The sequence below is a fragment of the Helobdella robusta genome (genome assembly GCF_000326865.2).
Source record: "Helobdella robusta unplaced genomic scaffold HELROscaffold_14, whole genome shotgun sequence".
Lineage (NCBI taxonomy): Eukaryota > Metazoa > Annelida > Clitellata > Rhynchobdellida > Glossiphoniidae > Helobdella > Helobdella robusta.
Genome location: NW_008703782.1, coordinates 1,247,577 through 1,271,112, shown reverse-complemented (window position 1 = coordinate 1,271,112; position 23,536 = coordinate 1,247,577). Strand labels below are relative to the sequence as shown.

Genomic DNA, 23,536 nt, shown 5'->3' with positions numbered 1-23,536 from the left:
GTAGCGCTGTTGAACATCGCGGAAATAGCGCTTTATAAGCTAATCGATTGATTGATTGAGTGTATTGTATATACGGATGATGTAAACATTTTGAATTCATTTTATTTAGTTTGTATAGTATATACAAATTGAAATTGTGTATATATTCTGACTACTTCTCCATCACTTGCGAAGTTCAGAGCGGATCTCAAGACCCATCTGTTTCCAAAATTCATTGAGTAGCGCTGTTGAACATCGCGGAAATAGCGCTTTATAAGCTAATCGATTGATTGATTGAGTGTATTGTATATACGGATGATGTAAACATTTTGAATTCATTGTATTTAGTTTGTATAGTATATACAAATTGAAATTGTGTATATATTTTGTATGCATGTATGTATGCTGAATATACAGAGGCTGTATATAGCACATATATTCATGTATACGTACATATAATGGTCGCATGTACATTTGTATAAAACCACTCTACATTTTTATATTTATATAATACCAATTAGATAAAAAAAAACCACATGGACGATTTCATATGGGTGCATTTTATTGATTTAAATATTTTTTAGAAATTAATTAAATATTTAATACTTATTTCTGGTATAATAATTTCTAAATTTTTTATTTAATAAAATGCATAAAATTTAAAAAAAATGTATTTTATTAAAAACTTATTGCTTATAAAAGGCATTTAAACAATTTTACAGTGATAATTATTAATTTTCTTGATAATTTTTGACAAAATTTTAACATTTTATAGCATTTTTTTACCAGATATAAAATTAAAAGCTAAATTACATTTTTGCATAATTTATTTTAAAAATTAATTTTTAATATTGTCACGTGACAACCAGTCGGATCACTGATTGGCTGACCACATCAACATTATGAATGCACGGCAATAATATGTTTCACTGATCGCCTAATTTTTTTATTTTCCTTCTCAGTCCGGCGGCCGGCCAAAAAAAATAAATAAGCGATCAAAAAATTTTTGCAATAATTTGCGTTTCTCTTGTTTTTGTTATTTTCTGACGACAGATGGCGCTTGAAAAATGATACAATAAATACAATTACAATCTGATCATCAGTTTGAATTTTTTAATTTAAATTTTAAAAATTATTAAATTTACAATTAGGAATTAAATATATCAAATTAAGTTTTATTCATAATTATTAATATAATTATAATTAATAATTGAAATAATTAGCAGAGAAAAAACATTGATCTCTAGAAGACCTTAATTTAAAAAATGAATCCCCATTCTCTCAAATATATTCAAACTCAGTTTCTGATATGATATTATTGATTTATTTTGGATTAATAAGTTAAGACATTCTTCAAAAGCTTAGTAGTACAAATAAATGAAGAATATAGAATAGATACACATATCTATCTGTCTATGTCTACTGATCAGTAATCTATCTGTCAGTTGGCCACACATCACATACACAACCACATACATAGGCCACACATACACGTACACCAGAGGGCTTGGAGGGAAGTGGGGGCAAAATAATAGATGGCAAAAATTGTGGATTTCCAATGGCAAATTCCAATTCCAGATGTTTTGCTACTCGGGGAGTATTTCGACAGATGGGAAGAGGTTTGTTGATTGGTGTGGCGTTGTGTGTTGAGATTTGTAGTGTTAATTTTTGTTAGTGTCTGTGTTCATGTTGATTTAAATAGAATTATTTATACTAATTAGTGTTAATTTTGAAATGTAGCTATTAGTTGTGTAGTGTAGGCAGGTACGTAAGGATGTTCTTGATCATTAATTGATGCTTGGTTGATTGATCGGTTGGTCGGTCGGTCGGTCGGTCAGTGGGTTGGTTGGTTTATTGATAGATGAATGACTATTTGCGAAAATAAATAGTAAATCAAAAAAGAATGGCTGGACTAATTAACTAGCCAAGAGTTAATTGATCAAAAATACAATTAATTTATTAAAATAATGCCACATACACACGTTCACACACACATACACACACACACATGCAAGCACACACCTTATTCTTATCACTTTCATCAGTGAATATTGTTTAAGTAGGATGACTATTACCATCAAGTAAAAATTACTTGAATTAGTGGCTTTGGTTCTTTTTTTTACAAAATATTTACTGAAACATTTTATAATTATTGTTATATTTATGACAATAATAATACTTATGATAATAATAATAATATTATAATAGATAATATATTAATATAATATAATTATAATATTATATTATTATTAAAATAAATGAATAATATGAAAACTGGTGATATTTATGATAAAAAAAGTGCAATTCATCTTTGACAAAAATGACAAAGGTATGTTTGTATGTATGTTGTATGTATGTATGTATGTATGTATGTATGTATGTATGTATGTATGTATGTATGTATGTATGTATGTATGTATGTATGTATGTATGTATAAAGAATTTGTGTGTGTGTGTGTGTGTGTGTGTGTATGTGTACATTTTTTACTTTTATAATTATTATTGATTGCTATTACCAAAACGTTATCATAAATACAACATTCTTTATTGATGTCTGCAATGCAACACTTGTATACTATACTGACATGAAACCCAAAAAGGAATTTATGTGTGTGTCTGTGTGCGTGTGTGCGCGCACGTGTGTGTGTGTATTTAATGATGTATGGGTAATATTTTCTAATAAACCTCTCTCTCTCTTTTTCTCTTTCTCTCTCTTTGCAATGGTGCTGTGCTTTTCCTTAGTTGTTTCCTTTTTATTCTTTTTTTTACCATCCATATCTTTCATTGTCCTTCCACGTTTCTCTCTCTCTCTCTCTCCCTCTCTCTCTCTCTCTCCCTCTCTCTCTCTCTCTCTCTCTCTCTCTCTCTTCCTTTCTCTTTCTCTCTTTTTCTCCCGCAATCAATCCATTTCCGTTTATCTCACCTCTTTTATTTTTATTATAAACTTTCAGAGTTGAGTGTTTTGCGGTGAACAATAAATATCAGATGAGTGTCTGTGTGTATGTATGTATGAGTGTGTATGTGCGTGTGTGTGTGTGTTTGTGTGCATGTATGCATCTATGTATGTTTGAATGTGTGTGTATGTATACATATTTATGTATGCATATATATCTTTGTGTGTTTGTGTATGTATGTGTATCTATCTACGTTATGTTTGTATGTATTGTATGTGTGTGTGTTATGTATGCGTGCGTGTTGTTGTTGGTATTGTTTACGTCAGCATTTGTTTCTTTTTTAAGGCTCTTTTTTTCTGAGGCGCTGTTCTATGGCAGAGAATTTAAATAGTTTAAATTGAAATTGACGATGGTTGCCTGTCACCTGTGTCAATGGATGAGGAATGAGTGAATGTGTGAATGAATGGACGAGTGAATGAATGAATGGACGGGTGAATGAATGAATGAATGAATGGACGGGTGGATGGATGAATGAACAAGCAAATGAATTATTGCGTTAATATTTAACGAATATTGGAATGAATTAATTTATTCATATGTTCATAATTTATTTATTAATGACGGAGCCAATGATTGGATGTATTTAAATAGTATGAATGAATGAATGTTTATATATAATTTAAAAATGGTTCATATTTATTTACACGCTTCAATTTTTACTTGATTTTATTTCAATTCTCCTTATTTTAAGCCCAGGGTTTTGTTAAGGACCAAATATTATTGTTGTTATTATTATTATTATTATTATTAGTAGTAGTAGTAGTAGTAGTCCTAGTAGTAGTAGCAATAGTAGTAGTAGTAGTAGTAGTAGTAGTAATAGTAGTAGCAGTAGTAGTAGTAGTAGTAGCAGCGGTGGTCGTATTGTTAATGTTATTCGAATTAGTAGTAGTAGTAGTTTTATTGCTCTCGTAGTTTTCAACAATGATGATGATGACGACAATCGTAATAATAATATTAAATAATATTAAATAATAATAAATAATAATATTAATAATAAATAATAATAAATAATTAATAATAATAATAATAAACTTAGAGAGATCGTTATTGACATAGGCTTTGTAGATCAATCAATCCGACAATTCGTTGCTTTGTTATATTATTTTGTTTGTTTGCTACGGATGAATGAATGAATGAATGAATGAATGAATGAATGAATGAATGAATGAATGAAGGGTAAACTAAATCAGTGAATTAATGACCGATTGACTGAACGAACAAATGAAGGGCATTATAAATATGTAAAACGCGATTTAACGAGGGAATGAATTACGAATGAAACTCTTGAATGAATGAATGAATGAATTAATTAATTAATTAATTATTGAGTGAATGAGTGAGTGAACGAAAGACGCAACTAGTAAATTGCTTATGACGATGACGTTGTTGATGAGGATGATGATGACGTTGATGGTGATGATGATGAGAACGATAATGGGCCCTCCTAATTGCTAATTTTAGGAGATAGGGGTCTACGAAGCCGGCTGCATGGTCAAAGTGGATGAGTTCGGTTTCTTCATTCATTGGAAGAGCGACGGAAGAGTGAGTTATGATGGTGATGATGATAATGATGGGGTGGTGGCGGCGATGATGGTGGTGATGGTGGTGTTTGATCATCCTTATTGCCATCATGGTGGTCGTCGTCATCTCTGACGTCATTATCTATCCGGCGGTGCTATTGTTTGTTGTTTTTAGATTACCTAATCTGTTTGGCCATTCTTTTATAAACATCATCATCATTATTTCTCTCCCTCACTGGTGGTCATCGTCGTCGTCTTCATCATCGTTGTCATCTTCATCGTCGTCATCTTCACCGGCATAGATAATATTCGCATTATTAGTATAATGACTTTCGGTTTCACGTTCATGACTGTTATTATTATTATTGTTGTTATTGTTGTTTTTGTTATTATCATTGTTATTATCATTGTTCTTATTATTGTTATTGTTATTATTGTTATTGATATGTTTGCGTCGTCATCATCTTCTCATCTTCGTCGTCGTCGTCTTCGTCACCATCATCATCGTCGTCAAATTTGCAAAGTAATTTATATAATGTGTTTATCTTGTTGATTGTCGGCGCTATCTGAGTCCACTCTCACTTTCTCTCACTCTCTCTTTCTCTCCTTCTCTCTCCTTTTCTCTTTCTTTCTCTCTCTCTCTCTCTCTCTCTCTCTCTTACTCTCGTTGAAAATCATCATCATTATCATCGTTGTTGTCATAGTCACCATCATCATCATTATTTGTCAGGAGGGCCAAGTGATAGAATGCTCACAAGTCAGTGACGTCAGAGCCGGACCCGCTCCGAAGGTTATGATGATGATGACGATGGTGATGATGATAGTGATTATGATGATGACGACGATGACGACGACGATGATTATTATTGTGATGATGATGATAGTTGTGATGAATGTCGGGATCTCTTTACATTACATCAACGAACAGACAAACGAACTAACGTACGAAGAAACAAACATACAAACAAACATACAAACAAATGTACAACAGGATACAAAAATTGCCAGTGAATTGGAATCACACGGAGTTGGGACCCTGGAACAGCGTACGATCACAGTGTGCTCTGGCTTGGATCTCGTTAACATCACCTACAATAACTTTGTGGCTGCCAATTCTAAAATAGCTAACGTCAGTGATGCTGGCTGTCATCGTCGTTATTATTATTATTATTGTTATTTATTTTATTGTTATTTTTATTTTTTGTTATTGTTATTATGATAAAGCTGATTGTAGCGGCGATGATGACGATGATCACTTAATGATGATGATGATGATGATGATGACGATGACGATGATGTTGTTGCTGGCGATGATGATGATTTTTAAGTATCTGTGGTGAAGATGATGACGACTGGTGATAATGAAGATGATGACAATTATGAAGTATGCATGAAATCTGTAATTTGACACTTGAATGATTTAACAGCTTATAGCTTCTGCCTATATGGTTATTATTGTTATTTATTATTATTATTATCATCATCATCGTCGTCATCATTATCTTCATCATCATCGTCGTCATTGTCCTCACAAAGTTCTGCATATTATGGCCAGTATATAATTTATATTCTCTGTCACAATAAGCTTTGATACTGGATAAGCTATGTGTGTATGTAAGTATGTAGGTTTGTGAGTGTATGTGCGTGTCTATATATATATATGCGTGTGCGTGTTGTTGTTGTTTTTGTTGTTGCTGCTGTTGTTGTTGTTGTTGCTGTTACATTTCTGAGAAATGTTTAAGAGAGATTTATAAAAAAATACTCCATTAAATACTCATTTATACTCCATTAAAATTTCGTTTTCTTCTGCTAAAGGTGATTGATTCCAAAATAGGTCATATAATTGTCCGTAGGTTAAATTAAGAATGGAAGGAATGTGTTTTCTTGCAAAATGTTTATTTTATTTATAGACGATTCAAATTTTCAAGTAAATTGTTTAAAAAAAATACATTTATGTTTGTTTTTTTGTACGTGTTTTGAAGGGACAAGTGGTTTAGTCAAGTCTTTCACAAATTCATTGCCAGCAAATGAAATTATTTCAGCAAGTGGTAGGGGTGGATCTAAGGCTGGCTGGAAGGCATGACTCCCCCGTTTTGAGCAGTGTTGTTATTGAAGGTCAATACAACTCAGTTTTTAGACAGAAATATTTATTTTTAGTTTAGATGATAGTCATCATTATCAGCCTTGCACTAAAATTTGATTAGTTTTGGGAATATGGGGCTGAGATAATAATTTAGTATTGGAAATTTTGACGTTTTTGCTACGTATTCTCTTGGATCAACCGAATAGCTGTCATTATGTATTACTGAACTCGCACTATAGTTCGATTTTTTTGGGAATGTGGGGCTGATATAGTTAATTAAGCTGGTAGTTCGTTACTAAATTCATCCAGTACTCAATCTCGTGAACATGAAAATGTATAATTTGAAAATGGAAATTCTGACGGTTTTGATATGGTCCCCAGTTGGGAGCGATATTTTTATTAAGATTCAGTAAAACACAGTCTTCAGTAAAAATCGGCCTAAAATTGACGTGATGAGCCGAAAAAGGCCACTAACCTAATTCCAGCCACTCTAGTCAAATTTGGTTAGTCTGTTGGCTCCTCCGTCAAACTTCAAATTCTGAAGTTACCACTAAAAAAACGCGCTAAACTTTGAAAGTTGAAATGATTTTGAACAAAAATATATCCTCCTGAGGTTCCAAAATATTGGTTTGGTATCGAGTGTCGTTTTTATCTGTCTAAAAAGTATCGGTGATATCAAGTTCGATCGGTACTCCGGTTCTCGGTATCAAAAGTTTTGTCGGTGCCAAAGCTATACATATATATGTATATATGTGTGTGTATATTTGTGTGTGTGTGTTTGTTTGTGTGTGTGTCTAATGCTTGCTTATACTTGCATAGGAAAACATAGGTAGTTAAATTTTGTATGTGAATTTCATTGCTTTTTTCATTTCGTAATTAATTAGTATATTGATTCATCTTCATCTTTCAAGAATTTTATTTAAAATAATAAAATAATAATAATAGAATTACTTTTTTCCTACCTTTTTGAAGTTTTGCATATTAAATTTTTAGAATTTAATCCACTTTTATTAATCACTGCGTGTTTGTGTGTGTGTGTCTGTGTGTGTTTGTGTGAATGAATGATGAATGATTGAATGAATGGTTGGAAGATAAATGAATGAGTAGATAAATGGTAAAATATATGGATGGATGGATGGATGGATGAATGGATAGATAGCTAGAGTTTTACATTGATAAGTGATTTCAAGCTCGATTCCAGAAATTCTGAAAAAAATCATTTTTTCGAATGATTGAATGTATCCAAAAAAGAATTGATAAAAGATATCAAAAACATGAATTGCTAAAAAAGACAACTATATAGATACCTATTTTAAAGAGAATATTTTTATATTTCAGTCATTCTTTTTTCAACGTTCCTTCTTTCCATTAAGCCTTTTGTTCGTTCATTCATTTTTTCATTCATTCTTCTTTTATTCACTCACTCATTCATTCATGCGTTTATTTGTTTACTAAATCAATGATGCATTTCTTAACTATTTTTTTTCATATAGTTATTTTTTAATCATTTTTCCTTCATACATTCTTTTTTTCTTTCATTCCTTCATACATTTTTCCATTCATTCATGCATTCTTCCATTCATTTGTTCATTCATTTTTTCGTTTATTCATTCATTCATTCGTTCGTTGTTACTTCATAGTCTCAGGATTGTTTATGAAGTTTCACTGTTGCTTACTTTTTACTCACATTTTCATAGTCTTTCGTTCAATCGTTCATTCATTCATTCATTCATTCATTTAGCCATTCAGACAGCCTTTTATTCATTTAGCTATTCATTCATTCATTCATTCATTTATTCATTCATTCAGTCATTCATTCATTCATTCAATTGTTTTTTTATATAAACACTTTTATTTCTTCATTCGTTCTTTCACTTGTCCAATAACTCATTCGTTCATTTGTTTATAATTTTGATTTTCATTTTTTTATTCATTCATTAATTCACTCATTCATTCATTCATTCGTTCATTCCCTCTTACATGCGGTATAGTCTACCTGCTATTAATTTTTTTAATTTTTTATTTTTTCATCGTGTCACTTATTTATTTCACTCACTCATTATCCTCACTTTCATTCATTTAATCACTTTTTGAATAATTCATTTGATCGTTCATTTGTTCATTCATTCATTTTTTCGCTCGTTCATTCATCTGTTCTTCTAATTAATTGTTGGCTGTTTTTATTGCTTCCACAGTTGTTCCCTAAATTTTCCTTGTTTTAACAATCAGTCGGTCATGTGATTTATCATTCATTCATACATTCATTCATTCCTTTGTTCATTTATTACTTTGTTCATTCATTCATTCATTCATGGGTGCATGACTTTGATCATTTGTGCATTCATTTCTACGTTAATTTGTCGAAATATTCGTTTGTTAGTTCATTCATTCATTCATCCATTCATTCATTATTTTCACCCATCCATATTTTATAAAGCTGCCCATTCATGACCACGGGATGGTGATAAGTGATAAGAATGTAAAAAAATAGATAATAAAATTTTTATTTCATTTGTCGGGAATTGAGAATTTTGCATTTTTGTTCTTTGTTTTTTTTTATTCGTGTTTAATTTTTTATTTATTTGTGATATTTCATTCATTTCTGTGTTTATAGGTATTCATTCATTCATTCTTTCATTCATTCATTCATTCATTCGTTCGTTCATTCACAGGTTCTTTCACTCTTTCATTCACTTTAAATCTTATTTAATTTTTTTCCTTCTGGTTGAACAAGAATTCAAAAATTTACTTTCGAAACGTTTTTCCAGCCTAACCAACGAACGAATGAGTGAGTGAATGTGCGGTACGATGAATGAATGAAAGAATAAAAAAAGGAATGCACGAAGGAACGAATGAACGAAAGAGTGAGAGTGTGGGTGAATGAATGAATGAAGTTTTTCATTGATCAAAGAATTAAGATTGAACCGAGAAAATCCATTAGCAACGTTCTACATGTAACTTTTCAAAAAAAAATGTGCGCTAGAAAAATAATGTCGTCACTATCGTCGCCATCATCACCACTATCGTCATTATCATCGTTATCACCATCGCCGTCTTCTTCATCATCACCACCATCATCATCATCATAACTAGGAATGGATAGAGGGCTTGAAAAAGGTCACCCACAATCTGAAGGCCAATAACGTCTGCCCCATGACCTGTCTCAAGAAACAGTTTAGTGGTGATGATGATGATGATGATGACGATGATGGTGATGACGACGACGAAGATGATGACGACGACGAAGATGAGTTTGTCGACTAAGTAACAAATTGTTTGCATTCACGTCAAGTTTTTTGGCAACTTCATTAGCGCCATTATGACGTCACATAAACATCATATCATCGTTGTCTTTATCATCATCCTCATCATCAGGAATGATTACGTTATAATTTTATCATCATCATTATCGTCACCGTCTGAGTCATTATCATCATCGTTAACCTCCTTCTAATCATCATCACCATCATCATTATCATCACCATCATCATCATCACCACCACCCTCCTCACACACCGCTAACGTTCACAGTTGGATGAAGTTGGGCTTCATGGTGAATACCAATGGCAAGATACCTGTTAGGAGGTAGTTATGATGATGATGATGATGCTGGTGGTGGTGGTGATGGTAAAAATGGCGATGACGATGATGATTATAATGGTGAGGATGGTGATTATGACGATGGTGATGATGATATTAATACAGACGTGATGATGATGACAGTTGTAAGGTGCTGGTAAACCATTGTTATTATTATTATTATTATTATTATTATTATTATTATTATTATGATGGTTGTGTAGTGATTACGATGATGATGATGACGATGATGGTGGTAATGATGATCGTCAGTGTCTCAAGAACATTTGCGTCTGGGAGGACGGAGCGCCTAATAATGCAGAGTTTAAAAGATCTGGGATTTCCCAGTGGGAAAGTTAGTTTCACTTTATAAATATATGTGTAAATATGTGTGCGTGTATATATGTGTGTGTGTGTGTACTACGTGTGTATGTGTGCGTGTGTGTGTGTGCGTGCGCGCGTGTGTGTGTACTGTCTTATGAGAGGTAGATGTATGTATTTAGTAAATATAAATGTACATATCATTTGCATAATGAGGTCACTTTCATGACTTCAGCGGCACTAATATTTGGACTACTTCCGAATATTAACGACAACTACAACAACCACTAACGTTATTATGGCTACTACTACTACTACTAGTACTACTACTACTACTAATAATAATAATAATAATAATAATGATAATAATAATAATACTGTTAGCTACCACAGCTGTTGCTACTACTATTGCTGCTACTACTGCCATCCACTACTGCTTTTACTGCTAGTAATAAACTCTGTATTCTGTGTTGTAATGACTGGATTTAAATGCAGGGACGTCATAGACATCTGTAGTAGTAGTCGTAGTCACAGTGGTAAGACTAATAGTAGCTGTAGTAGTAGTAGCAGTAGTAGCAGCATTAGTTGCAGTAGTAGTAGCTGAAGTAGTAGTAGCAGTAGTAGTTGTAGCAAGCAGTAGTAGTAGTAGCAGTAGTAGTAGCAGTAGTAGTAGCAGTAGTAGTAGAAGCAGCAGTAGTAGCAGCAGTAGTAGCAGTAGTAGTAGCAGTAGTAGTAGAAGCAGTAGTAGCAGTAGTGGTAGCAGTAGTAGTAGCAGTAGTAGTAGCAGTAGTAGTAGCAGTAGTAGTAGCAGTAGTAGTAGCAGTAGTAGTAGCAGTAGTAGTAGAAGCAGTAGTAGCAGTAGTGGTAGCAGTAGTAGTAGCAGTAGTAGTAGCAGTAGTAGTAGCAGTAGTAGTAGCAGTAGTAGTAGCAGTAGTAGTAGAAGCAGTAGTAGCAGTAGTGGTAGCAGTAGTAGTAGCAGTAGTAGTAGCAGCAGTAGTAGTAGCAGTAGTAGAAGCAGCAGCAGTAGTAGAAGCAGCAGCAGTAGTAGTAGCAGTAGTGGAAAGAATAACTTCCACGACAAACAGAACGACGAGATAGAGATGGACTCGTTCACATTTGAAAAGTTCTACGAACTCTACCATAAGATCTGCCCTAGGACCGATATTGAGGACCTCTTTAAAGATATGTACGTGTCTTTGTTTCCTTGTCTGTGTCTCTGTTTGTGTTGGCTTGTTTGAGTATGTATGCGTCTGTCTGTCTATGTCTCTGTTTGTGTTTGCTCGTGTGTGTATGTATCTGTCTGTCTGTGTTTGAATGTTGCTCCGTGGTTATCATTAGAGAGAATTCTTTTCCTTGCTTCAGTTTTGATATACTTAATGGGTAATCTCTTGCATAGGCACCCACTTCTAAACGTATACAGTAGCCAGAGTTCTATTTATAGTTAGGCTGACGGCCATTCAACTGCTTATATGCGATGATAATGTTTTCATTTCCCGATTAATTCCGGCCTGCCGGCTTGGGATGTCCAATCGGGAGATTAAAAATTGATCATGGCTATCTATAGTCTTTTCCACTCTGTGTTACCATTTCTCCGTGCTAATTCCGCGATTTTGAAGAGCGTATGTGTGTCAGATGAAAGGTTATTTCCCTGATTAATTTTTTATTTTGCTCGTTATTTTTCTTCCTCTCTCTCTCTCCCTTTCTTTTTTTCTCTCTCTCTTTTTCTCGTTCCCTCTAACTCTTTTTTCTCTGTTTTTGTGCATCCATTCATTGTGCGTGTTTGTATGTGTGTGTGTGTGTGTGTGTGTGTGTCGTGTGTGTGTCGTGTATCTATGTTGTTGTGTATGCGTGTGCTATTTTGTATTTATCCTTATTATAAACGTCTGATTTGTTTGATTGTATTAATACTTGCATAATGATGATGATGGTGATGACGATGATGATGTTTGCTAGACTCATTTAGATAGTGATGTCAGTGTTGATGATGACGACGACGATGATGATGAGGAGGAGGATGACGGTGATGATGGTGAAGATGATGATGACGACGATGATGATGTTAATTAATCACAGTGCTGGGAACTCCAAGACGCTCGCTTCATCACAGTTCATTGAATTTCTTAATAATGTTGGTTGTTGATGATGATGATGGTGATGATGATTATGATGATGATAGTGATCATGATGATGGTGATGGTTATAACGATGGTGATGATGGTGTTGATCATGATGACGTTGATGATGACGGTGATGGTTATAACGATGATGATGGTGATGGTTACGAAGACGACGATGTTGATGATGATGACCTTATTAACTTGTTTATTTACCTCACCTTATTACCACCAACCACTTAATTATCGTCCAATTAATAATGATTCGTTTTTTAGCAGTTGGTTCAAGTGTGTTGACATTTCAGAAATTACACTTTATAAATTTGATTGATTGATTGGTTGATTGATTGATTGATCGATCGATTGATCGATTGATTGTTTGGTTGATTGATTGGTTGATTGATTGATTGATTGATTGAATTAATGCCTAATTAATTGCTTGATCGATTGATTGGTTGACCTAGTTATCGACCTATTTTCCTGGCCAATAGAAACAGCGAGACCCGCGTCTGAACGAAATTTTGTTCCCGCCATTCGAGAAGAAAAGAGTACTTCAGATTATTGATATGTATGAAACAGACGAGAAATTGAAGAAGCAAGGTGATTGGTCGGTTGGCTGGCTGATTGATTGATTGATTGTTTAATTATTTGATTGGCTGGTTGATTTGTTGATTTATCGTTGGATTGATTGCTTGTTAGTGTGATTGGCCGGTTGGCTAATTGATTGAATGATTTGTTGATTGATTGAATGATTGAATGATTGGTTGGTTGGTTGTTTGATTAATTGTTTGATTGACTGGTTGATAATTTCTTTCACTTACTTTCTTGCCGAAATTTGAATGCAGTTGTAGAAATGACAGATGATTTTAAAATGAAAAAAATATGTTTGTCAGTTGAATGGCATTTATTAGCATTGACATCTCAAAGAAAATCATCATCATCATTATTATTATTATTATCATTATTATCATTATTATTATTATTATTATTATTATTATTATTATTATTATTATTATTATTATTATTATTTCTATATTACGCGCAAGAGCCTGTCTTTCTTGACTACCTGGCTCTGCCGAATAAAATTTGAAATGAAAACAATATATCCTCCACATCATCCGCAAACGCCACGATCACTGCAGAGGTAATATCGCTGGACGGTTTCTGTCGGTACCTAATGTCCGACGAGAACGCGCCGGTTTTCCTGGACCGACTCGATATATACGCCGACATGGACCAGCCACTATCGCACTACTACATCAACTCCTCACACAACACCTACCTTACCGGAAGACAATTTGGCGGGAAAAGTTCGGTCGAAATGTATCGGCAGGTTCTGCTGGCCGGATGTAGGTAGGTTGATTAGTTGGTGGTGGTGGTGGTGGTAGTAGTAGTAGGGGTCGTGGTAATTGTAGTGGTGGTAGTTGTAGTAGTAGTAGTGATTTGGTGGTAGTGGTGGTGATAGTACTTGTAGTAGTGGTTGTAGTAGTAGTGGTTGTAGTAATTGTAGTGGTGGTAGTAGTTGTAGTAGTAGTAGCATTATTAGAAGTAGCTGTAGTAGCTTCATCATTATTTTCCGAATTATTGCGATAGTGATGTTAGCGACAGAAATGGCAGCATCAGCAGCTGCAATTTTCACGAGACAGAGCACGAACTAACATGGCAAGTAGATGATTTTTGAGAGTTTCAAAATTTAATGCGAGTTGTTTTTTGACCGCATACACACACCCACACACACACACACACACACACACACACACAAAGACATTTCTACATCTATTTTGGTTCACGCACACACGCACATTCGCATGCCACACACATATACTTGTACACGCACATTTCTCCACATGCATACACACACACTGTCTTACAAACGTCATTGCGAAGTCATATCTCTACACATCCATAATTCATCCATCCACCTAGATGAACGTACACACACACACACGCACACATACACGGACGAACACGCACACGCACGCACGCACACACACGGACACAGATGCGTAGAGCTGGATTGTTGGGACGGTAGAGGGGACGACCAGGAACCCATTATAACCCACGGCAGAGCCATGTGTACGGATATCCTCTTCAAAGATGTCATCCAGGTTAGTTAGATATTGAACGTTCGATTTCAATGGAGGTGTATCTAAAAGTGAATTTAGCCGTTGATTCACTATTCTGTCGAAGCCGAAAGCTGAACACCAAAAAACTTACAGTTTTGTAAAGAGTTAACAGTTTTGTAAAGAGTTAATTGTTTAGGATGAGAAGCTATTCATTTACATTCAGCATTTCTCTTCGTTTTAACAGCCCTCAGACGTATTTAATTATTGGTATATAATAATACTATACATCATTGTATTTATATTTCATTGAATATGCTTGGTTAATTAAATTAATTAATTAATTATTCATTTAATTAATTAATTAATTATTCATTAACGCTACTAGGCCATTGCAGAGACGGCGTTTGTCACTTCTGAGTATCCTGTTATATTGTCGTTTGAAAACCATTGCAGGTGAGTTACCAACATTCATTCATTCATTCATTCATTCATTCATTCATTCATTCATTCATTCATTCATTCATTCATTCATTCATTCATCCACTCATTCATTCATTAGTTCGTTCTTTATTTATTTTCCAAATAAATAAATAAATGAATGAATGAGTGAATAAATGATTGAATGAATGAGTAAATGAACGAACGAATGAATAAATGAGTGAATGAGTGACGGAGTGAAATGAGTGATTTGATGATTGGAATGATTTTAAAATAAGTTCTTATACACGTGTAACATTTTTTTAAAATAACTAACCGTTACTATGAGCATCTTTACCATCATCATCACCAACACAATCATCATCACCAACTTAATCATCATTATCATTACCAACACAATCATCATCACCTATACAATCATCATCACCAACACAATCATCATCACCAACACAATCATCATCATCACCAACACAATCATCACCATCATCGTCGCCATGGCCAGTAAACTGCAGCAGTACAAGTTGGCAAAATATTGTGAGGATGTCTTTGAAGATATGCTGCTCAAGAGGCCGCTCGAAGGATATTCAGTCGGTCATGGTGATGATGATGGTGGTGATGGTGGTGATCTGATGTTTAGTTGGTGATTGTTGTTGGTAGTGATGTGGTTGTTTGTTATCCTGGACGAGGACGGTGATGATGATGATGATGATGATGATGATTATAATGATGATGGTGATAACGATTACGTCATCGTCGTCATCATCTTCACTACCACCACAAAGTTAGAATCCGGATTGCCACTGCCCTCGCCGAACCGACTGAAGAGAAAAATTTTGATCAAGAACAAGAGACTGAGAGCCAGCATTGAGAAAAGTCGGTAACCGACCCGATCGGTGCTGATGATGATTGTGGTAACAATGATGGTGATAATGATGGTGATAATATTAAACACACACACCACACACACATATACACACATGTCACAAACAAACACATACACACACACACATACACAAACGAACACACAGAACAGTTGGAGTTATTTTACCAGGGGTCTGAAAAATTCATCTTGGACGACGCGGACAATCCTGATGATCACGAGGGACCCCTCGTTGAGGGGGAGGATTCCACCTTAGGAGGGGGTATGTATGGGTTAGGGGTAAATGTGTCCACGGTCTTATAATGAAGACGATGATGATAAAGATTGTTTGTGTTGTTAGGTGGTTTGTTGATAGTTTGTGTGTGTGTGTGTGAGTTTGTGTGTTCGTGAGAGTGTGTGTGTGTGTGTGCGTCTGTGTGTGTTTTGTGTTACGGTTTTTTGAGTAGGGTTTGTGTTGATAATCGTGTGTATGTTTTTTTTATATATATAGATACACCTACACGTTTGCCATATTTAGTGTTTTTGGTTAATTTATTTTGGTTTTTTTCTCCCCTGAAGATTTCAGCCCATCCCTAAAAGTCGAGATGGACCCCCACCCGGAAATGCTCGAAGCGACCATACCCAAGAAACAAACCAGCATTAAAGTCGATAAAAAGGTTCTCCATATTTTATTGTTATTATTACTATCAATTTTATTATTATTATTATAATTATTATTATTATTATTCTCATTGTTATCACCAGGGTTGTTATAATTTTGAAGTGTCTGTGCGTACGTAATAAATATACGCACTCCATTTTATTTCTCTCTCTCTCTCTCTCTTCTGCTTCTATCAAGTTATTTTCTCGTTTCATTTTTTATCTTTCTTTATTACTTCTCTCTTTCTCTCTCTCTCTTTCTTTCTCTCTCCCTCTCTCTCTCTCTTTTTTCTCTCTCTCTCTCTTTCTCTCTCCCTCTCTCTTTTTTTCTCTCTCTCTCTCTTTCTATTTCTTTTTATCTCTTTCTGTTCTTTTCCATTTTTTCATTCACACTTCCCATTCCATCACTAACCAAACCAATTGAACGACTAACATACCGTCAGTCAACCGCACCAACCAACCAATTACTCAATCGACCAACCACTCAACCAACCAACCAATCACAACAATTAACTGACCAATGAACGACAGAATCTCCAGCAGGACTCGTCAGCGGACGATGACGTCATGATGCAGTCGGCCATCTTGGAGGATGACCTGAAGACGTACATGACAAACGCCAGCAAGCACTACCCCAGCGCAACCACTAACATCCACCCCTACCTCTCCGCCATGGTCAACTACACGCAGCCAGTCAAGTTTCAAGGGTTCGATGTGGCCGAAGGTTTGTTGGTTGTCTGACTGGCTGATTGGTTGGTTGATTGATCGGTTAGCTGGTTGATTGGTTTGTTGGTTGATTGGTTGGAGGATCTTATTGTTTATTTTTTTTATTTTAGCCAACCAATCAACTAACCAACCAATCAACCAACCAATCAACCAAACAACTAGCCAAACAACTAACCAACAAATCAACCAACCAGTCAATCAAACAACTAACCAACAAATCAACCAACCAATCAACCAAACAACTAACCAACCAATCAATCAAACAACTAACCAACCAATCAACCAACCAACCAACAATTCTCAGAGAAGAACTGCCACTTCCACATGTCCTCATTCAACGAGTCTGTCGCTCTAGGCTGTCTCAAGCAATACGCCGTAGAATTTGTTAAGTTAGTCTATTCACCAATCGATCCATTGACGACTATGATCTCAGTAGTTTATTCATTCATTTTCTCATTCATTCATTCATTTTCTCATTCATTCATTCATTTTCTCATTCATTCATTCATTTTCTCATTCATTCATTCGCTCATTCAATCGCTCATTCATTTACTCATTCTTTCGTTCATTCACTCGCTGACAGTTACAACAAGCGCCAAATGAGTAGAATATATCCGAAAGGGGGCAGAGTTGATTCCAGTAACTACATGCCTCAGGTAGGTAACATATTGTAGGCCCCCAATTTACATTTTATATACCATAATTAACTATATATATATGTGTGTGTGTGTGGTGTAGATATTTTGGAATGCCGGCTGTCAGATGGTTGCGCTGAACTTTCAAACACCTGACCTCGCCATGCAGTTGAACCAGGGAAAGTTTGAATACAATAAAAATTGCGGGTTCGTTTGTTTTTTCTATAGATTTATTGTCGGTTATTTATTTTTCATCTACTTCTATTTCAAACCGTTCTATTTCAATGTTACTCATCCTATCAGGTATCAGTCAGTTCATTCATTCATCCGTACGTTCATTTACTCATTTGTTAATCATTTCATCCATCCATCCATTAATTGATTGATTGATTCATCCATTCACTCATTTATATGCCCATCCACTCTTGTTAATCATTTATCTACCATGCACTTTGCACCGATAATGAACTTTGAATGGATGCACTTACGATGCATGGATAATGCACTTGAAATGTACTTGAAATGCACTTGGAATGCATTAACAATGCACTTGGAATGAATGCACTTGTGACAGCTACCTCTTGAAGCCGGACTTCATGCGGAGGAAGGACAGAATCTTCGACCCATTCTCAGAGAGTCCCGTGGACGGTGTCATCGCTGCTCACTGCTCTATACAGGTATGTAGTGTAATGGTTAAGGCGCCTGCCTCTGTTGTTGCAGTCTCCGGGATCGATTACAAAGAGGAGATGCTCGCCTCTCACGTGCAATGCATGTGATGCGTGGATTCACGCGTATTTACACACGCTGGAGTGTGTGTTGTTGGTTGTTGTTGTTGATGCTCGTTGTTGTTACATTTTTTTTTACGACCCCCCTAAAAATATCCACCTAGGTAATTTCGGGACAGTTCCTATCGGACAAGAAGGTGGGGACGTACGTGGAGGTGGACATGTACGGACTGCCGACGGATACCATAAGGAAGGAATTCCGGACGCGGACCGTGCCAAACAATGGCCTCAATCCCATTTATAACGAGGAACCTTTTGTCTTTAGAAAGGTTAGTCGGTCGGTTTATTTGTTTGTAGGCCGGCCGGTTTATTAGTCGGTCGATTAGTCGGTCGATGGGATGAAAAATCGGTTAAATCGAGCATTCATTAAGAACTACCGATTAATCAACCGACCAGGTCGTACTACCCGACTTGGCTGTGTTGAGGATTGCTGTGTATGAAGAGGCGGGAAAGCTGATTGGTCAGAGAATTCTGCCACTAGATGGGCTGCAAGCCGGTTGGTTGGTTGACTGATTGGTTTATTGATTGATTGGTTGGTTGACTGATTGATTGGTTGATTGATTGATTGGTTGATTGATTGATTGATTGATTGATTGATTGATTGATTGATTGATTGATTGATTGATTGATTGATTGATTGATTGATTGATTGATAATTAGATAGCTGATTATTTGAGTGGTTGGTTGATGATATCGATTTACATTTTTAGGGTACCGCCATATTTCCTTAAGGACTGAAGGAAACTTTCCACTTTCATTACCTACTGTGTTCTGTAAGATTGTCTTGAAGACCTACGTCCCTGAAGGATTTGGAGGTTGGTTGGTTGATTTGGTTAGTTGGTCGGTTGGTTGGTCGGTTGGTTGGTTGATCGGTTGGTTGATTGGTTGATTGATCGGTGTGTTATGTTTTTACCTATAAAAAATTTGAATAAAATCTTCAATCAGGCAATATTAAAAGTTTTTACTAATCATTCGATCGATCATTCAATAATAAACCAACTAATCAATTAACCAATCCATCAACCGATCGATAAACCGACCAGCCAATCAACCAATCAATCAACTGACCTATTAGGCAACCAATCAATCAACAAATCAATCAGTCAATCGACCAACCAACCAACCAACCTGTCAGATTTTGTAGACGCCCTTTCTGCACCCATACAGTTCATGACGCAGGCTGAGAAACGCGCCAAACAAATGGAAGGTTAATGAGTGATGAAAATAAAAGACGACAATAACAATAATAATAATAATAATAATAATGATAGTAATAATAATAATAATAATAATGAGAACATCCTTCTAGTTTTCTAACTCCAAATACCAAGTATCAATAATGAAATAATTATAAAATCCTATTAATCTAAAATGCTCGTCACTGCGAGTGAGTACATTTTAGAGGGGGCTGGTTTGATTGTTTCAATTGGGGTTCAATCATTCTTATTATTCTTATAATAATAATAATAATAATGACAATAATAATGTACCATTTATATAGCGCCCAGGGTTCTTTTGAAGTACCTTTTAACAGAAGTCTAATAAAAAAAAAACCCTTACAAATGGCATAATTCGTTCGTTTGGAAAATATTCAGGAATGGGGATTGATGAAACGGACATCTCTGAAATAGGCGGCCTATCTAAAGCGAACAAGAAGTCGCATCAGCAGCTGCAGCAGCAGATCAGTCGCAGCAACAACATGCCTGGTGGCGGCGATTGCGTGAGTGCTGGCATCCCGCAACATATGAGGCACCCGTTGGAAGGTTTGTGTTGGTGTTGGTTTGCGTAGGTGTTGGTGTGGTCTGCTGGTGTTGTGTTTGTTGGTGTGTTGTTTGTTTTTGTTTGTTTCTTTCTTTGTCTGTTACGGTGTGGTTTGTTGGTGTGGTTTGTTGATAATGGTGATGACGATGACGATGATGATGACGTCACAGGTGCAGTCATCTCGTCGTCGTCCTCGACAACCATGGCCGCAAGGACGAGTGTCGGTTCATCGAGTACAGGAGCACTTAATTCCGTCAGTACTGAGAAGAAGGATAAGAAAGGTGGTGCTGATGCTGCTGCTGCTGCTGCTGATGATGATGATGATGGTGGTGGTGGTGGTTGTATATATATATATATATGAATCCGTCTGTCCAATTACAGGTCATCTTGTTTATTTATTATGTCTAACCAACCAATCAAAGACGGCTTTGTTAATTTAATAAGCTTAACCAACCAATCACAGACGACCTGGGTTTTGAGGCCATCCAACTGGATACTCTGAGAGCCGATAAGCAATTTTGCAAGCTGCTGAAGAAACAGTTCAAAGATATCGAAAATATAGGTGGTGAGAAGAATGATGATGATGATGATAATGATGATGATGATGATAATCTACATCCTCATCATCATCTTCTTTTTTTTCATCACAATCGGCAACATTTTCATCATCACCTGCATCACTACCATCATCATCATCGTCGTCGTGACCATCATTGTTGTTGTTATCATCATCATCACCATCATCATCGTGACCATCATCATCATCTTCTTCTTCACCATCACAATCTTCACCACCACCATCATCGTTATCGTCACCATCCCAGGTAAGAAGTTCTCCAAAGAACGGACTACGGTTTACAAATTTCATTGCTCGGCCGTTGAGAAAGCACTGTCCGATAACGATAAGGAAAAGACTCAGCTGGAAAAGAAATCATCGTCGTCGTCGTCGTCGTCGTCATTCGCTGGCGGAAGTAGTGGCAAGAAGAGGTACTGATGATGATGATGAGGAGGAGGAGGATGATGACGGTGGTGGTGTGAGGAGGATGGTGATGGTGGTGATGGTGGTGCGAGGATTTTCACGATGAGGATGAAAAGATGATAAAGATGATGATGGTGATGATTATCTTGACCGTATTGCTATTGGTAATGCTGATGTTGGCGATGATGATAATGATGATGATGATGATTATGATTATGATGATGATGATGATAACGACAATACTGATAATGATCATAAAAGTGAAGACGTCAAGACTCCTGAAAGCGCACAAGATGCGCAAGTTACTAATCTACTGGAGAAGCATAAGGTGAGATGAGTGAATGAATGAATGAATGAATGAATGAATGAATGAATGAATGAATGAATGAATGAATGAATGAATAAATAAATAAATAAATTAGTGAATGAATTAGTGAATGAATGGATGAATGAATAATTTTGATAAAAGTATATGAAATGAAAAATGTTAATTATTACACACACTTTTTTTTATATTCATCCGTCTAGACTAAAAACATTCTCTGAAAAAATTGCAAGAAAAAAAATAAAACGAAAGCATATTAAAAGATCTGTCAGTTGTTTCTTAGCTACATCATGTATTCAACAAAAATATTACTGAGAAGCCACTGAAATACGCTCACATTTGCACACCCACACATACATACACACTCATACATACACAAACACACACGGATACATACATAGAAACATCTATTTACACTTTAACGTTATAAAAACCAATCATTATTTGCAATTAATCGCAAATAACATCATTCATTCCACCAATACACAGCCATTCAAAGCACACAGAAACATACACACATACACAGAACCACACACGTACACACACAAACACGTACACACATACACAGTTAAAAGTAAACGAGTTGGTCAGCGAGCAGACAAGAGAGTGGACTGATTTGATATCGAAACAAATGCTGGAAGAGCATGAGCTGAAGCAGCAGCACATCAAACAGCAGCACGAGATGCTGAACAGCTTGCTGTCCGACGCCCAACAAGGCCAGATTAAAGAACTTGAGGCCAGGCATGAAAAGTTAGCTTGTTGTCTAGTTTGCCAGTTGATTGGTCGATTGGTTGGTTGGTTGGTTGGTTGGTTGGTTGGTTGGCTGGCTGGTTGGTTGGTTGGTTGGCTGGTTGGCTTATCATTTAACCACTAATCTTCAATAACTCAATCAATGACCCAATCAATGACTCAATCAACCGACCGACCATGCGATCAACCAGGGAGAACAAGGACATGAAGCAGAGGCAGACGAAGATGTCTATCGAATCCGGACGATCCCTTATGAATGATAAGAACATCAAGATGAAGGCGGAAAAGGATAGGTCGGTTATAGTGATGATGGTGGTAGGGATAGTGATGACGACGACGAACGACGATGATGATTGTGATGATGACGACGACGATGTGCAGTTGCTCCAATCATCATCATCACTAACGTTACAATAACAAACAAAACTACTCATTCGACTTGAACACGCACACGCACGCACACACGCACGCACATACACGCACACACACGCACATACACATACGCACACATATACAGACGCATAAGGGAGTTGAATGAGAATAACATGAAGAGATTCATAGAAGAGCGCAAGAAGCAAATACACACTCAGTCCGCCCAAATGGATAGGCTGAAGAAGATGCACCTTGAACAACAAAACGCGCTCAATAGAGATGTTGAAAAAGTGAGTGAGGGAATGAATGAATGAGTGAATGAATGAATAAATGAATGAATGAATGAATGAATGAATGAATGAATGAATGAATGAATGAATCAGTGAGTGAATCAGTGAGTGAATCAGTGAGTGAATGAAGGAAATGAATATATGTTTGTATTTATAATTATTATTATTATTATTTTCGTGAAGGAGTTGGAGCAGGTTAAGCTCTGCTACGAGGAAGATAAATTAGCCCAGAAACCGGAAGCTGCTGTCTAATTTAATTGATTTTAATTAATTAAAATTAATTAAATTAGTTATTTATTTATTAATTTATTTGTTCTTTCGTTCATTCATTTATCAGTTA

General features: G+C 35.8%; 1 protein-coding gene across 1 annotated transcript; it reads left to right on the top strand.

Annotated features, from left to right (window-relative positions):
* Nucleotides 1-1,514: 1,514 nt before the first annotated feature.
* Nucleotides 1,515-23,507, top strand: HELRODRAFT_109918 (hypothetical protein; the record flags this gene model as incomplete). The annotated part of the gene is made up of 34 exons (XM_009014647.1): nt 1,515-1,598; nt 4,395-4,475; nt 5,184-5,243; nt 5,445-5,582; nt 9,630-9,709; nt 10,068-10,121; nt 10,389-10,470; nt 11,522-11,628; nt 12,510-12,564; nt 13,042-13,150; nt 13,693-13,903; nt 14,553-14,658; nt 15,002-15,069; nt 15,557-15,641; nt 15,837-15,927; nt 16,083-16,213; nt 17,114-17,297; nt 17,604-17,688; nt 17,883-17,955; nt 18,038-18,141; nt 18,509-18,611; nt 18,824-18,988; nt 19,116-19,215; nt 19,430-19,534; nt 19,855-19,926; nt 20,315-20,375; nt 20,700-20,809; nt 20,944-21,042; nt 21,305-21,467; nt 21,721-21,787; nt 22,353-22,534; nt 22,726-22,827; nt 23,052-23,199; nt 23,392-23,507. The coding sequence occupies 34 exons, from the start codon at nt 1,515-1,517 to the stop codon at nt 23,446-23,448; spliced, it is 3,522 nt and encodes a 1,173-aa protein (XP_009012895.1). The 3' UTR covers nt 23,449-23,507.
* Nucleotides 23,508-23,536: the final 29 nt, after the last annotated feature.